Source organism: Rhipicephalus sanguineus, chromosome 2 (genome assembly GCF_013339695.2).
Source record: "Rhipicephalus sanguineus isolate Rsan-2018 chromosome 2, BIME_Rsan_1.4, whole genome shotgun sequence".
NCBI lineage: Eukaryota > Metazoa > Arthropoda > Arachnida > Ixodida > Ixodidae > Rhipicephalus > Rhipicephalus sanguineus.
This window is the reverse complement of record NC_051177.1, coordinates 158,533,957-158,552,142: the sequence shown is the minus strand read 5'-3', so window position 1 is coordinate 158,552,142 and position 18,186 is coordinate 158,533,957. Positions and strand designations below refer to the sequence as shown.

Sequence of the window (18,186 nt, the reverse complement as noted above, 5' to 3'; positions counted from 1 at the left end):
CTAATCGCGAACTGCGGCCGTGATCCGTCCTTTTCCATGAAATAAAAGTTCAATTCATTCATTCATTCATTCATTCGGTTCACGCTGCCACGGGCGCTAGACGCAGTGACAGCGTTCTTTGTCAGAAATTGTCTTACCATGTCCGCAGCCAAGACCGAGGTCAACGCGCCTTTATAAAGTATACCTGTCAAAAGAGCCCCTCTAAGCTCAATCGCAACATTTCCTGTTTCCTTTTCTGATTAGCTAGTGCTCGCTGCTCGTGGCACTGCAGGCTGACACTAGTGTGGATCGTCCCGTCCCATCCATGCACCCTAGCAGTGCACAGGCTTGGGGCACTCATTCGTAGTAGTAAAGAAAGAAAATCTTCATTTTCTGGTGTCGACGTGCACAGGAACATGTCGTGAAGTGTTATTTGCTTCAATGTTGTGCACGAAGAGCGTTCATCATCAGGCAATGTCGCGTCCCTACGTGCACATCAAGTGCAAGAAACGAGGACGTTGGCATGTTATTCTACGAGATTCCTGCCGACCTCGAGTTGCACCAACGATGGCAATTGGGGACCTCATCAAGGAAATGGGATCCGAACGCAATGTCGAATTTCTCTGTCATTTCCAGTAAGGATTTTGTTGCAGGGGGCTTTAGAGACAGTGCCCAATTCTTCAAAGTAACGGTGCCCAGCGCGTTCCCAGGCTACTCCTTGTACGTGAAGCCTACACGTGCCAAGGTACGCTGTGAGCTAAGTATTCAATAGCGTGCTGTTCAGCCTGAAGACGAACGCTACCAAAAAGTGAGAAGTGGCGAGCTTCGACGAAAATAAAGACCCTTCATTCCCTGGCTTCCCGTGAGCAGATGTTTGGCGGCCAGCGTTCGCGCGAACGGGCCAACAATCTCCAACGCAGCTCTTACTTTCAGAAACGCCTCAAGCGTTGCTTTGAGTGACAATGTATCCGCTGCAGCTGAGCCGCTGCCGTCGTTTAAGATATATACTGGTCAGTGCATACCGATGCGTAAAGTTGCAGAACAGGGACATTTTCAGAGAAAGAATTGGCGTCTTTCTCATGGTATAGGAAAAATACGTCTTCTTAAAGCCTCTCAAGCGCTTTGTCGCCATCATGCTGCTAAACAGGAAGTCATCTTTCAAACCGCTAGAAGCTAGAGGGAACGCACTGTTGACGTAGTTATTGACCTCTCCGGTTCAATGTGAAAAACGAAGCCATGCCAAAGCAGTGTTCTTCTTACACACTTGTGCCGCACGTTCACGAATTCACTGCTGAATAACCAAGCCTGTATTATAGCAGACGATGGCTCAGTTATTTATATATATATATATATATATATATATATATATATATATATATATATATATATATATATATATTGCTAAGAGGTTTATTGGCAGAGAATATGGCAAGAACAAGCAGCGGTCAGCAGCGTTCGGCCAAGCGCAGCAACCACGAGCTCATGCCGATGGTGATGCCGCTCAGGCGCAGAGTAATGCCGCTGAGGCCACTCTTCTTCTTTACAATTGCCCTCCGCAGAAAAAGGCGCCATCCTGGCGGCTTAGGGTGAGGACACAACGATTGGGTCGTAGTACGGCTTAATACGAGAGACGTGGACCAGTTCGCGGCCCCGATAGTGTAGATCTGTCGATGGTGTGATGGGCTCCACGAGGTAATTGACGGAGGACGTTTGCTCTACAACGCGGTATGGTCCGAGGTATTTGGCAACGAGTTTTGCGGAGCGGCCGGGTTCGGTAGCGGGTACCCGAAGCCATACCAAAAAGCCAGGGGGAAAAGTTGGTGCCGAACGGTCTCCAGGTTGACGGGATTGCTGCTGCCACTGGTCCTCGGTAGAAAAGGAGCGGGCAAGCTGGCGGCATTCTTCAGCATGTCGAGCAGCTTCGGACAGGGGGGTACTTTCGGACTCGTCAGGTTTATATGGAAGAATGGTGTCAATCGTATTGGACGGTTCGCGTCCGTATAGAAGAAAGTACGGAGAAAATCCAGTAGTAGCTTGTGCCGCAGTATTGTAAGCGTAGGTGACGAAAGGGAGAACTTGGTCCCAATTTGAATGATCAGAGGCGACGTACATTGATAGCATATCGCCAAGAGTACGGTTGAAGCGCTCTGTCATGCCGTCCGTTTGCGGATGATACGCTGTACTTGTGCGGTGCACGATTCGGCATTCGTCAAGTAGGGCCTTCAAAGCGTCGGCAAGGAAGGCACGCCCTCTATCGCTTAGGAGCTCGCGAGGGGCGCCATGTCGCAGAACGAAATGTCGCAACAGAAACGTGGCAACATCACGGGCTGTGGCAGTCGGCAGTGCGGCTGTTTCGGCATACCGCGTCAGATGATCTACCGCAAAGATAATCCAGCGGTTACCTGCTAGAGTTGATGGCAGAGGTCCGTATATGTCAATGCCAACACGGTCAAAGGGTCGACTAGGGCAGGGAAGAGGTTGTGCCGGATAGACTTGTCCGGCAGGTAACTTTCGTCGTTGGCACTGAGCACACGAGCGAATGAACTTCCGTACGTAGTTATACATGCCGCGCCAATAAAATCGGAGTCGAAGCCTAGCGTATGTCTTGAAGAGGCCCGCATGCGCGCACTGTGGGTCCGCGTGGAAATCATCGCATATAACAGCACGGAGGTGGCGGGGTATCACAAGAAGCCACTTGCGACCGTCGGAAAGTGGTTGCGTCGATAAAGAAGGTCATCCCGAATGCAAAAGTTGGTAGCCTGGCGACGGAGAGCACGAGACGTCGAAGAGGTGACGGGATCAGAAAGGATGCCAATGAGGGCACTGATCCAGGGATCCTTCCGTTGCTCCGCCGTCATGTTGCGTAGGGCGGGAAATACAAGTGCAGGCTCAAGGACAGATAGGCAAGCACCGTCATCCGATACCGGTGAGCGAGAAAGGGCGTCAGCGTCCGTGTGCTTGCGACCGGATCTGTAAATAACGCGGTTGTCGTGCTCCTGAAGTTTGAGGGCCCAGCGAGCAAGTCGTCCAGAGGGGTCCTTAAGAGTGGATAGCCAACAAAGGGCGTGGTGGTCAGTGACGACGTCAAATGCGTGACCATACAGGTAAGGGCGGAATTTTCCAAGGGCCCAAATAATGGCCTAAACACTCTTTCTCGGTAACTGAGTAGTTAGCCTCGGCTTTCGTCAGAGTTCGGCTCGCGTAGGCGACGACATATTCATGAAACCCTGTTTTTCGTTGCGCGAGCACAGCGCCAAGTCCGACGCCGCTGGCATCAGTGTGGACCTCCGTCGGAGCGGTAGGATCGAAGTGGCGGAGGATGGGCGGCGAAGTTAGCAGACGGCGTAATTTGGTGAAGGCGTCGTCGCAGGCTGGTGACCAAGCGGAAAGGTCCTTGTCGCCGCTAAGTAGGTCTGTCAGGGGCGCACATATGGAGGCGAAATTTCGAATGAAGCGTCTGAAGTACGACGACAAGCCGACAAAGCTTCGGAGCTCCTTGAGGTTCTTCGGTTTAGGAAAATCGGCGACTGCGCGAAGCTTGGCTCGGTCTGGAAGGATGCCATCCCGAGATACGACGTGTCCAAGAATGGTAAGCTGTCGGGCGCCGAAACGACACTTCTTTAGGTTGAGCTGAAGTCCTGCGTCAGTGAGGCATTTGAGAACGCGCTCGAGACGACTTAAATGGGTGTTGAAATCGGCGGAAAAGACAACTATGTCGTCGAGGTAGCATAAACAGGTATTCCACTTGAGGCCTCGTAAAATAGTGTCCATCATCCTCTCAAAAGTGGCTGGGGCATTGCATAGGCCAAAAGGCATGACAGTAAATTCGTATAATCCGTCAGGTGTGACAAATGCTGTTTTCGCGCGATCAGATGCTTCCATGGGAACTTGCCAGTACCCAGATCGCAAATCCAGCGAAGAAAAGTATTCCGCTCCCTGCAGACAGTCGAGGGCGTCGTCGATTCGCGGTAACGGATAGACGTCCTTCCGGGTGATCTTGTTTAAACGTCGGTAGTGAACACAGAAGCGAGTGGAACCATCCTTCTTCTTAACAAGAACGACCGGTGACGCCCAAGGACTGTTGGAAGGTTGCACAATACCTCGCTGGAGCATGTCAGCAACCTGATCGTCAATAACACGGCGCTCCGACGCCGAGACTCGATAGGGACGTTGCCGTAGAGGCGCATGGCCACCTGTGTCAATCGTGTGAGAAATGGTCGATGTGCGACCGAGACCAGAAGCATGGCTGTCAAAAGAAGCGCGAAACTTCTGCAGTAGGGCGATCAGCTGGCTTCGTTCTGAAGAAGACGTTGCGGCATCGATGGAGCGATGGAAAGCGTCAAGGAGTGGCTGATTAACAGCAGGGTCAGAAGTGAGTGCGCTGATGTCCGTAGAAACTGATGTAGCCGGAGCGTGAAAAATATAAACGGTGCCGGTCGGCTGTACGCGACCAAGGCATTCACCATGGAACAAATGTAAGGGCCACGCCAGTGTGTTGTGAACGAGCGTCTTCGTGACGCCACTGTGGAGAGTAAGGAGAGCGACGGGCAGTGGAGAACACTTGCGGTGAATGAAGAGGTCAGAGGGCGTAAAGAGAACATCGCCATCTGAAATAGCGGCGCACGACACAGGCACAAGCATGGAAGAACTCGGGGGAATGGTCGTGTCGTCGGATACGCACAGTTTATAACACGGAAGGGGGGTTTCGACAGCATCAACGTCTGGAAGTGCAGAAAGCTCGAGTTCGGCGCGACAGCAGTCAATGACGGCGTTATTATTCGCAAGGAAGTCCCAGCCTAATATAACGTCATGGGAACACGAGTGCAGCACAACAAATTCCACGGTATACACAAGTCCTTGGATGACGACTCGTGAGGTGCAGGCCGCGAGAGGTGTTATGCTTTGCGCGTTCGCCGTTCGAAGCGACAGGTCGGATAATGGCGTCAGAACTTTTCGGAGTTCGCGGCACAGCTGGGCGGCACCCCGCACCTCCACCACTTGCTAAGAGGTTTATTGGCAAAGAATATGGCAAGAACAAGCAGCGGTCAGCAGCGTTCGGCCAAGCGCAGCAACCACGAGCTCATGCCGATGGTGATGCCGCTCAGGTGCAGAGTAATGCCGCTGAGGCCACTCTTCTTCTTTACAATTTATATATATATATATATATATATATTATATATATATATATATATATATATATATGTTTAGTTGTGTATTTATTTATTTCTTTTTTATTTACTTCATTTGCATGCATATAGATGCACAAGGACACCGAGAAAAGAGGCAGCAACTGCTCACACATGCAGTTGCTGCCTCTGATTTTTCGAGGCAGACCTTGCAACAATTGCTGAGAAGCAACCATTCGGATTTCAGAGCGACCAACAGCGAGGGTCCCAAGCCACTCTCAAAGGGTGGCATCACTAAGTGGGAGCACAAATCGCTCCTTGGCCTCCGGACGGTTGCCCGTGGACAGCGATGTGCCTGTACGCCAAGAGGCGCTCCCCCCGACTTGCCTGCGAACGTTGCATCGACCCCGAGAGTCTTGAGCCCCTTCTCTGTACATGCCCAGCGCTGCTACAGGAACGCTCAAATTTCACCACTGCGTACATGCAACAGGGCCTCCCTGTTACGACCACAAACGATTTGCTGTTACCTTCACCTCCCCAACCTCTGGGCTCTACACAGCATTTCAGAGTTTGTCGAGGTGACCGGGATCCCTGCGTACTGTTGAGCGCCCGCAACTTGTTCGACGCTCTTTTCAACATCCGCCTCCTCCATGAATGGATTAGACCCCGGCTATTTCTCTCTTTTGAAATTTTCAATATGCGCTGTTACAACAAAGACACACAGATGGACACAGGTTAACGAGACGAAGTGCGTTTCGCGTTTCCTCCTCGTAACCTCTTTCCGCATATGTGTCTTCTTCGTTGTAACTGTTTCAATTAGCGCATATTCAAAACATCGAAATGAACCTACTAGCCCCAGTCTCCATCTTTCTGGCTGTTTCTCCTGCTCTTCTACTGCTATCATCTTCATTTCCCACTTCCCCTTCGTCTGACGCTGTGCCGCACTCCCTATTGCAGAATCAAGCGTCATTTCCTTAATAGATCACTTAACCGCGTTGAGACGACAGACGCAACGAAAAAAATAATAGCGTAAATTTCACTAGGGCGGGAAGGCTGGAACCAATAGTGGAGCTAGGTGGCTTTCCTTTTTTCTTTTTATTTATGTATTTCTTTCTTCCTGTATTTCTTTTTCTTTCTGCATGGTTTTTCTCGTTTTTGTCTATGTTTCTGCCTATTTTTCTTTCTCTCTGTATCTAGCTCTTTCTACTTTTTTCAAATTATTCGCTTTATGTCCCTTTCTCTCTCGATTTTTTGCTTGCCATTTGTTTGTATCTCGGTCTCTGTTTTTCTCTATTTATTTCGCTCCCTTTTTTGTTTCTCTCTCTTTCTCTCTTTTATTCTGTCTTGCTCTTTTTTTTCTATCTTGTTTTCGTGTCGGTTCCTTTCTATCTATTCCTCTGTATAGTTGTTTCTATGTCTTCGCACCTTTATTTGTATTTCTCTGTTTGTTTTTCGTGCTATCTCTTTCTTTCTCTCTTCCTCTGCTCGGTCTTTCGTCCATCCGAGTTAATACATCCCACGCCGAACAAATATGCGCAGCGGGAGAGAGCACGCCGGGCACACGTGTTCGGGGAGCGAAGCGGAACAGGAAGAAGAGAACGCGCAGTTCATGATGATGACAGTTTATTGTCGACGCAAACCGGAGTTCGCCAAGCTTAAACAGCTCAGCTGTTAAAAGGCTTCGCTCTGTGGAGTGGCCGCAGTTGTTTTAACCAGCGTTTTGTATAGTTACGCGACAACGGATCCAAATGGTTAGCGCTAGTCTTCCATCGTATAACATTTCAATTTGTTACTATCGCGTTAATCGCTACGACTTTGCGCCGAAACTGTGTTTGCCATCCCAAGAACACAAGTTGAGCATCAAAACGCAACTGTTTCTTATATTGATGGCGTAGGAATTATAGAAAGAGTGCATGTTCCGCTGCCGCACTTGAGATTTAGAACACTGACTTGTATGCTATCGCATCGTCCACTACATTTGAAACTGACAAACAGAGGGTATTCAAAAACTTATGAACGGACAATATTTGCTATTTCAGTAACTTTGCAATAACCTTGCAATAACTTAGTTGACCATACTGCTACGAACTTTCTAATTCGAAAAAATCTCTTACCCGGTCTACCTTGACGTAACTGTACTCATGGTAGACTTTTTCACAATATTTTTGGCGACTTGACACCTCACCAGGAAGCTTGGACGTGGTTATGCTTACTGAAACACTGTTTTTCACAATTAGACAACTGTATTCGGGGCGACTGTAAGAAAGGTCAACAAGCGTTAGACATTGTGAAATACAATACATAATTATATAACATAACGTACTTGTACAGATTCATCATTTCGCGTTGGCAGCACTTGGAAAATCTGTACATATTCGGTACTACAAACTTGTAACTCATCATGAAGCCGTCATCCCAACTACAGTCCTTTGATCCAATGTGTCCGTAAGGCCAACTCTTCGCGTCGTTTCCGTCGTGTGCGCAGCCGAGACTGAAAGCAAGTAAGAAAAAAAATGTGCATCATACTTCTTCACAAAGTATTACTATTTTAAACTGTTCTTTAACCTGAAAAATAGAGTTCTGCGTTTCTTCCGAGTTCTGTAGCATTGTGATTTTTATATTAATAACATATGTTCGTAGCTACCCACAACGAATCATTTATGCAAAGAATGATATCATCTTTTTGGGTGACAGCCTGTCTTTCGAGTTTGTACGGAGATGAAGTGCTCTTCTTCAATCAATGTGTGAATGGCCAAGTGAAACGGGACAGTAAATAAAGGGTGCAAAAGCGCAGCTTGTTCTTTCGGTCCTGAAATTTTGCAGTTACCACACGTAATCACCTTGTTTTTGCCAAACCTGAGGAGATATTACACAAACATTTCAATCATTTGGAGTGAGAATTGCCAAATAATTTTTAAATTATACCCTGCGTCACAGAAAAAAAGCACTGTACATCACCATACACATTTTTTTATTACCGTACGTGTTACCTTATACCTTAACTGGCGCAGTCCAATAACAATAAGGTAGACTATCCTTAACCGTAAGCTCTGTAGAGAAACGGTACCGCTGAAGTCGGTAGCGACAGTGAGCAAATTAACTGGAACGGACTGCCGTTGCAAAATTCTTAAGGCCCTCCACGCAAGGAATGAATAGGAGACAGAGGAAAGGAAAATACAGTGATGTTAGCATTGAGTTTTGTGGTATCGCATCAATCGGTGGGGCCCCCTGCTGTTGACATGTGATTGCTCCACAATTATTGTAAGAAGTATTTACATTTTGCATGTCTTTCGGAATGTGACCGTCATATTTCGCGTCGATTATCTATGTTTTTCTCTGATTGATAACGAGCGAAAAGTCAAAATTAGGCTACGCCTTATAAAAAAAGCGCATTACCGCCCGAAAAATTACAAGAACACCTTACAAGGAGGGCGATTCCCCCTACGTCTGGCAACACACTGCTCTTTTGTTCTTTTCGGTTCGTGTATTATATTGAATAATCATGGATGTCATGCTGAAAGTAAGTTCCATCAGTCATTTGACTTTCTTCCTATATGTCGATTTGATTTTCTTACGCGGGTGAACCAAGCAGCCTATCCAGCTAATTTGAATCTCGTGCCCATTACTGTTCGCTAGCCTGAAGCACAAAACAAACTTAACAAGCCACTGCTTTTTAAAAGAAAACCGTGACCATTATTGCTTGTTTTAGTTGTAGAACACGAGCTTCAATTGTTGTTATGTATAGGTTCTCCGTACTATTACTACACTTGGACATTGCCACCTCCATTCAATTTCATTTTCGCCACCTGCAGCGACTGAGTATCTGAAATTTCCTGCAGTATTAACCTTAAAGGATAAAGTTCTCTGTAACAACCGCACTGAAAAGTGTAACTACTCTAATGAACTGTTGTCTTCCATATTGTGGAGGGTCCAAATGAGTACGAGACAAAATAAAGTAATATAATTGCCTGCAAACTTACAGTGTACGCGAGGTTGTGCAAGGTGCAGTGTACAGGGTTTTTATGATTCTTTAAGCTATTCAAAGAAACCTTCTACCATGTTTATCATTACCACGTGCACTTACAATAAGCTGCATCTTTTGTGACAGTATTTTCAGATTAGAAAACACGTTAAAGAAATATAAATGCTGCCACGTTGAAAAGATAGGCGACATTTACACAAGGAGGTTACAACTTTTTCAAAAAGAAATTTCAGGCGTTTGGAGCTGGCCGTTAGTCTGCGGCGCCCTCTTCGGCCCTGGCCCTGACTACTTACAGAATGCCGGTTTGAGGCTCAAATCCCAAAAGAGGTCGGCGCATCACAGACAAATCCAAGACGCAGCCATGTGAACAACTGCGTCTTCATCTGCTTGTTTCCCGCAGGTATATTAGGCGCGTGGCATTACCCCTCATCCCGAAAGAGCAGCGCATCGATGCCACACGAAGCGTTTATGTTCAACAAAAAATTTGGACGGCTACGCACTAGCGGTGCGAAGACCGAGTAAACAGGCGATCTGGTGGTCTTCGCCTTCTCTTTTCGCTCCTCCAGACATAGAGTTAACATACTGACTCAAGAGGAAAAGCTGGGCCGCGAGACCACTAACCACAAGAACGCCGGCATCTTGGAACGTTGTCATTCTTCCCATAATATATCAATCCTAAAGAGGCATTTGCACAACTAAAAACGCGCGGATATCGTTTTGTGTTTATTTTGAATACTTTTACGCAAGAATACGACGGCTGTTAATGCAATTTAGTGTGCGCGGAAACGAGCGTTTGCAGCCTGATTTACTAGATGGCGCCGCGATATCAACGCCAATAGAGTTACTGTATATGCTACCTTTAGGTAGCAGAGTTGCGCATCTGTCTTCCAACGCCGCTAGCAACAATGCATTGCGGAGAAGCTGCCGCTTGGGCCAGTTTTTTTATTTCTCGACGCCGCCGCTGCAGCGAACTGAATTAACACTAGCCATCGACAGCCAATGTTTATTGCCGGTCTTCGACACGCCAGACAGGTTAATCGGCGACACAGTAGGCATGTCGCCTGCAAAAACGAAGTGCGACTTCACCGCATAGCTGGGGTTGCTAGCCGGACCTATGCGCTACTCTGCTACCTAAAGGTAGCATATACAGTGACTCTAAACGCCAACACTCGAGAGTGCGCTCGCGGCCGATTGCGTCGGTTTGCGCGTCGTGCTAGAGCCGCTGAAACTTCGCTTACATCGTGTATCTCGTAGTTGTCATAGTGTCCCGTTGTGTGCGTTTTCTGTTGCCACGTGCCACTCGCCTTCATGTGACAGCCCTTTTTTCTTTCAAGCTGAAAACTTCAGTGCAAACCAGGACGGACGGCAGAGAACAGACGAGACAAGCACTGAAAGTTATGTACCAACTAGGAGCAAGCGAAGTTTTTTTTAGTCTTTTTAATGGCGATAAGATTTCGTGTGCCGTGTTTCTTTAGTTTCGATTGAAGCTTTCGGGTGACGCCTCACTCACACTCGCCGCTGCATGCTGCAATCGACATTTTTCTGCTTTATGGCTCTTTGCGCTCGAGTACGGCAGCAATGAGCTGAAAAAGAACGTGGATACACGTTTCCCGTCATTGCAAGTCGAAGCACCGCGCGACCACGGCCTACGCACTTTGCTTCGAGCTGCGAATCTGTGGAGTGACCCTTATTCCAGCGAACGGAGAACCTTTATTCGTTATGCATTTGTGGCATGGCGTGCATAGCAAACACTATGCACAAACAACTGGAAATGTTAACTGTTATCAACCGGGCCAGCTGCACAGACAACGCTGCACTAACACACGGCTTCACGCATCAAAACACAGCTGATGTTCCATGAACAGCGCGTAGCTGGCTTAGGTTGGTAGATTAAAGCTGATTACTACCGCCAAATATAGCCAGAATGTCAGGGTCTGGCAAACCTTCGTTTGTTCCATCATGGGGAAACCCATGCGGTTATAGGTTTCAATGCATGGGCCCATGGGCAGCTTTTCCTCTAGAGTCAGTATATTACCTCTATGCCTCCACACCCTCACTTCCCTTTCCCACCTTCTTGCTATTGGCGGCGAGGAGTTACAGAGTCGCCCTCTATCGGACGCGCCTCGATTGCGTGCTAGGTAGGATACCGCCAGCACGCTCCTCATTAGTTTTGCGGTCGGCGCTCTAAAAAAACACCTCGCCGAAGCCCTCCAGGGCATGTCTGTAAGTACTTTAGAAAGGAACTGTGTTCTTTACAGTCCAAATAATTATTTTCGACTAACTGAACGCAGAGGGTAGTCTACAGTCGCTGTCTCTTTGCAGAAAACCGAGCACCCGCTTCACGCGGTCACCGCGTTAGAGACCCCTGAAGCGGCTTCTTGAGTGAAAGGTAGTCACTCGCTGAGTGCAAACTATGTGAAATATCTCGTTAGAGAAGACTGTCTGTATAACCAAACGGTTATACAAGTGCGTTATACAAAACGTTACACAAAACGGCTTACGGGAGGTTTTCAGGGCCATAGATTGGGAAGAATTAGGGAGAAAAGTTAATGGAGAGTATCTCAGTAACCTGCGATTCGCTGATGACATTGCATTGATGAGTAACGCGGGAGACGAATTACAGCTCATGATTGCTAAACTAGATACGGAAAGTAGAAGAGTAGGTCTGGAAATTAATAGGCATAAAACTAAAGTAATGTGGAACAATCTTGGCAGAGAACAGCGCTTTGCGATAGGTGGCGAGACACTGGAAGTTGAAAAGGAGTACGTCTGCTTAGGACAGGTAGTAACCGCGTAGCCGAACCATGAGAGTGAATTAAGTAGAAGAATAAGGATGAGATGGGGCTCATTCGGCCAGTACTATCAAATCATGATTGGTAGTCTATCACTATCCCTGAAGAGGAAGGTATATACCAGCTCCATCTTACCGGTACTTACCTACGGAGCAGAAACCTGGAGACTTACAAAGAGGGTTCAACATAAATTGAAATTGAGGACGACGCAGCGAGCGATGGAAAGGAAAATCATAGGTGTAACCTTAAGAGACAGGAAGGGAGCAGCGTTTGTCAGGGAACAAACGGGGATTAAGGATATTGAAATCAAGAAGAAATGGATATGGGCCGCGCACATAGCACGTCGGCAGGATAACCGGTGGTCATTAGGGGAACTGACTGGATTCCGAGAGTTGGCAAACGCGTGAGGGGGAGACAGAAAATTAGGTGGATAGCTTGCATCAAGAAGTGCGTAGGTATAACGTGGCAGGAGAAAGCAAAGTACCGGGTTGATTGGCGGAACATGGGACAGGCCTTTGCCCTGCAGTGGGCGTAGACAGGCTGATGATGATGATAATCAAACGGAGTATAACGGAAAGAAGCCTCAAGCCAGCGATCGCACGGGTTCCCGTCGACTGACGGAGCATCTGCAGGTATGAGCGTCTGCATGCATATTCGTACTGATGGTTTCGCTTTTGCTTTCATTACAACTACGGCTTCGGTGCGCATGGCAACTTTGTGGTGTGCCGTCCCGACGATTCAGCGTTTTGTTTTCGGTCTAAGTTCATGTACGTTTCAATGTCATTTGACAAGTTGTCTCGCACTGCGTATTGATCGGTTCTCAGAGGGGAAATGCCGCCGCTTCTGTTTCTTTATTCACTGCATATTCGTTTCGTTTGGTGCTCACACAAAACGTGACCAAATGCAACGCCTTTTTTAATGCTCCTTAATTATCGTTCCCTCTGCATTCTAGTGAACTTGCCGCTCTCGATCATCAACAAATTCATAGACCAGCAGTCTACGAGACTACGAGAAGCAGTCTACGAGACCGAGCATGTAGTAGCATGCAACGCCGCACCTGCACCATTCTTTTGCGCGAAAGCTTCATGCGTCAGGTGGAAAGATTGGAAGCGGTGGGTTTCCCTCTTGTGGCTCTTGGGTCTATTTCTCAGCGTCTGTTGTGCCTCCTGAAGGTGGAGCAAAAGAATGGTGCAGGTGCGGCGGCTTTGCCTTCGGAAAGACGTGGCAAGTTCGCCGTCATTCATACCTGCACACTCTTTCGCATCGCCTTAAGGAGGTGGCTAGTCATTACGACATCAATGTCGTATTTCGTGCCGGCAGGAAGCTCGGAAGCGTGTGCGCTTCTATTGACAGACAGGTGCAAAAAAGAGAGGCGAGGTCAGTAGTCGGCGAGTGTTCGATGAAACATGCCACACGGTTCGCTGACTGCACCTGCGGCGTTGTGTACACCATACCCTTGTCCTGCGGTAGTTCCTATATTGGACATACCGGGAGGTGTCTTAACGTCCGTTTGAGAGAGCATGCTAGCTCTTTCAAGGGCGCGCCGTCTTCACACCTTGCCCTCCATTGCCGACAATGTGGCTGTGCTCCCGAGCTGGACAAAACGCTCGTGGTGACTAGGCACAAGAGCCAGCGTACTCGAGAAATCGCGGAGGCATTTGAGATGATCAAAAAGAAAGACACGTGCGTGAGCTGCCCTTCCATCGCTTTGATTGATGAGGAAGTGTCTTTCCTGGAAAGGGCGTAGTTTTGTTAGCAGACAAGTTTTATCTGTCAATTATCTTTGGCGCATGTGCGGGTTTGTTGTCTTTTTCCCCTTTTTTAGACATATATATTTGTGATTTTTCCAATAAACATTCAGTTGTTAGATAGCGCTTGTGTTGTTGTTTCTTCTTATTTCGTCTGTGTGGCGTTTGCGCTAACCATCATGAGCATTTTCTAACTCGCCCAATTCGCTACCCTCCTGTAAATGCAGCACACAGCCGCAGCATTTGACTCTCTCACTATGTACGTCCACCAGCAAACGTCGCGCAGCTTATGAAGGCCAAAGCCATAGATGCCTCTTGAAACGGGAAGATTGACCGTCGGCGGCGTCAAGACGTGTGACGCAAAAAATAATCGTCACATGATGACGTCAACACATGACGTAATCATGACGTCAGAGATCTAAACTTGGAACTTCATTATGACATCATCATGATGTGGCATAAGGTGATGTCACATTATGACGTATTCACACGACATGGTCCCTTTGCATTGCCTCCGTGATCGGCCCACCGATCATGGAGGCAAACGCAAAACGTCGTGTAGCTTATGAAGGCGAAAGCCCTAGATGCCTCATCAAACGGGAAGATTGCCCGTCGGCGTCCCTCGTCGGCGGTGTCAACACGAGTGATGTAAAAAAACAATCGTCACGTGATGGCGTCCCGATATGACGTCGTCATGACATCACAGATCGCCAAAATATGTAGTGTCATTGTGACGTCACCTAACGTGACTAGAGATGATGTAGTAACACGTCATAGTCGCTTTGGATTGCCTCCGTTATCGGTCACGGAGGCTGTGCAAAACCGTGTTAGGTGCAGAACGCATTTGGAGGGGGACGCGGGAGAATCAATACATTGGCTGACAAGAAGAAGAAGATGGCTTTCGCCTTCTAGTCATCTTTGACGAATCCATAATGGACCTTGTGAGTTTTTTAATTCAAGCTATCTAAACAATGACTTGCGCACCTGCAGCCGATTTTGTGGACGCTGAGCACGGGACGCTGAGCTCTAACGAACGCTTCTTGCCAACTGGGCAGGACATGTTAATGTCTGTTGAGCGTCTCGTACGCTTGGCGTAAAAACCTCTGGCCAGGTAGGTGCTGCGCCTGTGATTCCAATAACACAGTGGTCCTTTTTTCACGCACGTGCAATAAAGCAATTATGACTCCCCTGATGTCCACAATGCTTTTGTTAATTTCGAAGGTGTGAGCAACAGTCATTCCGGAAATACAATCGCACGTGTCAATGAGCGACTCTCCTGTTGATAAAAGAACTGTAGCACAAACATACATTATCGAGGGTGAACAGCGCAACGGAAACAAAAGAGCGAAAGCATGACGCGAAAAATCGCAACTCGCACAAGCAACCACTTCAGATAAAACTAACACTTGCTATATTTAGGTTGAAGCATCACCGGCGCACATTCGGTAGGACGATTACCAATATAGATAACGCTGTAGCAAGTTTATTGTAACCCTTTAAAAACTAACAAGCGCATAGCAGCTGCGCTGTCAAGCCGCGATCCTCCGCAATGATTCCGGCGCTCTCGCTTTCCGTCTCCCCAGAGGCTCCCCCACTGGTGGCGCCGCGGCGGCAGCCAGGAGCACGGCGCGCAACGCAGTATCCACTCCCCGCGGCAGGCCGCACCGTGTGTTTTTCATCGAGCGGCCGTGGTATTTGCGTCTGTTTAGTCAGTAATGTTGGATGACATTCCTGAATGTGGCCAGATGATCGCCCCGCGTCCCTTTCGCTTGCTGTAATTCTCATGTTCCCGCTCTTGCCATTGCCCCCCTCTCGAAGGCGGAAGCGTTTGGTGAGTACATGGAGGAACGAAAAAGAAAGGAGGGAGCATTACGTCATGCAGCTAGCCTTGGCAAGCCAACTCGTTTTGAAGCCAGCAGTGTCGGCCCAGCACGGGAACTTTTTCATCAAGATCACGCAAGAAATAGGATTTGCCGAGACTTTGGATATGGTGCCGGGCAGCTTTTAATCGAAGCGCGCTCGTTCGGTGCAGACCAGCTGCTCACGGAGGAGGTTCAAAAACAGAACCGCACCGGTAGTACTCAAACCTGCCGCGCGCGCTCTGACGTTTTGATCACGTGTTGGGCCGACACGGTGGCCTTCAATCGCGTGACGTAATGCTCCCTCCTTTCTTTTTTCTTCCTCCATGGGTAAGTAGGACCTAAAGCCGCGGCGTGCGCCACCTGACTGCCCAACAGCGGGAGACCGGCGTGAACCGGGGTCCACAGGAAAGACACCGTCGCTTTTTCGGTTTTGGAATGTGACGACGACGACGTTAAGGCCATCGTTTCCCAAGGCTCGCTGCCGTCCCTGCTGCCTCAGCGAGTTTGAAGTGTGCGGGCCGCGTCCCGCGAGACGCGAAGGCGCGCGAAGCCGCGGACGGCCGCCTGTGAGTCGATCACGACCACAGCTTTCAGCGCCGCGACCATTGCAAGAACTATCGCGTCCTATTCGGCCTCCTCCGTGTGTCCTCTGCGCAACCTGGCGCTTGCGATACATTTGCCCGTGCGGTTCACAACTGCGATTCCGTGGGCACTCATTTTCTCTCTGTATCACGCCGGTACCCGACATGGTGCGTCGAGCGCATGTTCTTGAGGAGCGACGGTCGCGGGCCGGGCTGGGAACTGTCATCTTCTCCTCGCATTAAGTGTGGTACGTTATTCCTAGCGACTCGAGTGTGCGCCGGGCCGTGTTCGACTTGGACAGTCGCTCATACTGTGTAAAAACGTGTACTAGATCAGTTCGCCCTGTGTGATGTGGAGGCCGGGCTCGAAGAACTTGTCTGCGCAAGCGTTGAACAAATAAGTGTATCCTTATAGGAGAGTCATACCTGTTTAGCTATGTTCGTACAGTAAATAAAGAAAATCTACATCAACTGGATACAAATGTCTCTAAGCATAGGACACTCTTGGCGGCGTATTTGGGTAACTCGAGGCACAGCCGTAAAGCTTACTTTTCAGAAGCATTGAACAATTTAACTTATAAGCTGAAGCGCCTGAATATAAGACGCATCGGAATTCTACAACTGGGCGCACATACAATTTATGTCATAACTAGTCGACTGTCATAACCCGATTGACTGTTGCAGATCTAGCCTAGGACGCCAGACGCGCGTACTCTTTTCATGGTGAGATATTGAATATGTATATGCCAAAAAAAAAACGCCAGGCCTGCGCTGAAACCGCAGCACAGTCACAGCGAAAGCTGGAAGAGCGGCGTTTCTAGAGCCCGTTAAGCTCTCTTGGGGCTACAATACAAGTACACTAGAAAGGTACCCGCTACGTCATAAATCACAATTTTTGTGAAGTTGGGAAGCACCTACTAAGCCATTATTCGTCATTCTGTGGAGAAGCGAGGCACCAGCTACACGTCTGTAAGATATTATGTGCACTTTGTTGACGCGACGACTGATGACGATGAAGAATTCTGGCTCAGCCCTTTGTAATGGGTTGGAATCTATAAACGGCCCACCGGTTAAGTAATTGGCATTGGGTGACGCCCGGTCGCTATTTCCCTCTCCCGTCATGCTGTATAACATACGTTGACGTCGGAGAGAGACGGGGGGGCGAAGAACTTTACTGAGACCCCGAGGAAATGGATCATTCGCTTATGGGTTTCCTTGACAACCAATACAAGTGCAATTGCGAGGAACCCACTACGCTATAAATCATTGTAATTTTACTGAGACCCCGAGGAAGTGGATCATGCGCTTATGGGCTTCCTTGGCAACCAACACAAGTGCACTTGCGAGGAACCCACTACGCTATAAATCATTGTAATTTTTTAGAAGTAGGGCAGCAGGCACTGTGCCATTATTCGACATTCTGTGGAGAAGCGAGGCACCAACTACACGTCTGTAAGGCATTATGTGCACTTTATTGACGCGACGACTGATGACGATGAAGAATTATGGCTCAGCCCTTTGTAATGGGTTGGAATCTTTAAACGGCCCACCAGTTAAGTAATTTGCATTGGGTGACGCCCGGTCGCTATTTCCCTCCCCGTCATGCTGTATAACATACGTTGAAGTGGGAGAGAGATGGCGGGGGGGTGAAGAACTTTACTGAGACCCCGAGGAAATGGATCATGCGTTTATGGGTTTCCTTGACAACCAATACAAGTGCAATTGCGAGGAACCCAATACGCTATAAATCATTGTAATTTTACTGAGACCCCGAGGAAGTGGATCATGCGCTTATGGGCTTCCTTGGCAACCATTACAAGAGCACTTGCGAGGAACCCACTACGCTAAAAATCATTGTAATTTTTGAGAAGTAGGGAAGCAGGCACTGTGCCATTTTTCGTCATTCTACGGAGAGCGTTGGTGTCTGCTAAATCCATGTAAGGCATTATGCGCCCTTTGTTGATGCTGTGCGTGATGACGATGAAGAATTATGGCAGAGTATTTTGTAATGGGTTGGAAGCATTCAACAACCTACTCGTTGCGCTATTCGCATTGTGTGACGCCTGGTTACAGAATTCGCGTTGTGCGACACTTGGTGTTTTTATTTTACTCTTCC

At 48.3% G+C, this 18,186-nt stretch overlaps 1 protein-coding gene across 1 annotated transcript in view; it reads right to left on the bottom strand.

The window, feature by feature from the left end:
* The window catches only part of LOC119382005 (metalloproteinase), a 103,917-nt gene that overhangs the window by 21,232 nt on the left and 64,499 nt on the right, over positions 1-18,186 (bottom strand). Inside the window, exons 9-10 of the mRNA XM_049412972.1 lie at positions 7,429-7,603; positions 7,220-7,361 (exon numbers count right to left, since the gene is read on the bottom strand). Of these exons, the coding sequence (XP_049268929.1) occupies positions 7,220-7,361; positions 7,429-7,603 (317 nt within the window). The remainder of the gene's footprint in view (positions 1-7,219; positions 7,362-7,428; positions 7,604-18,186) is intronic.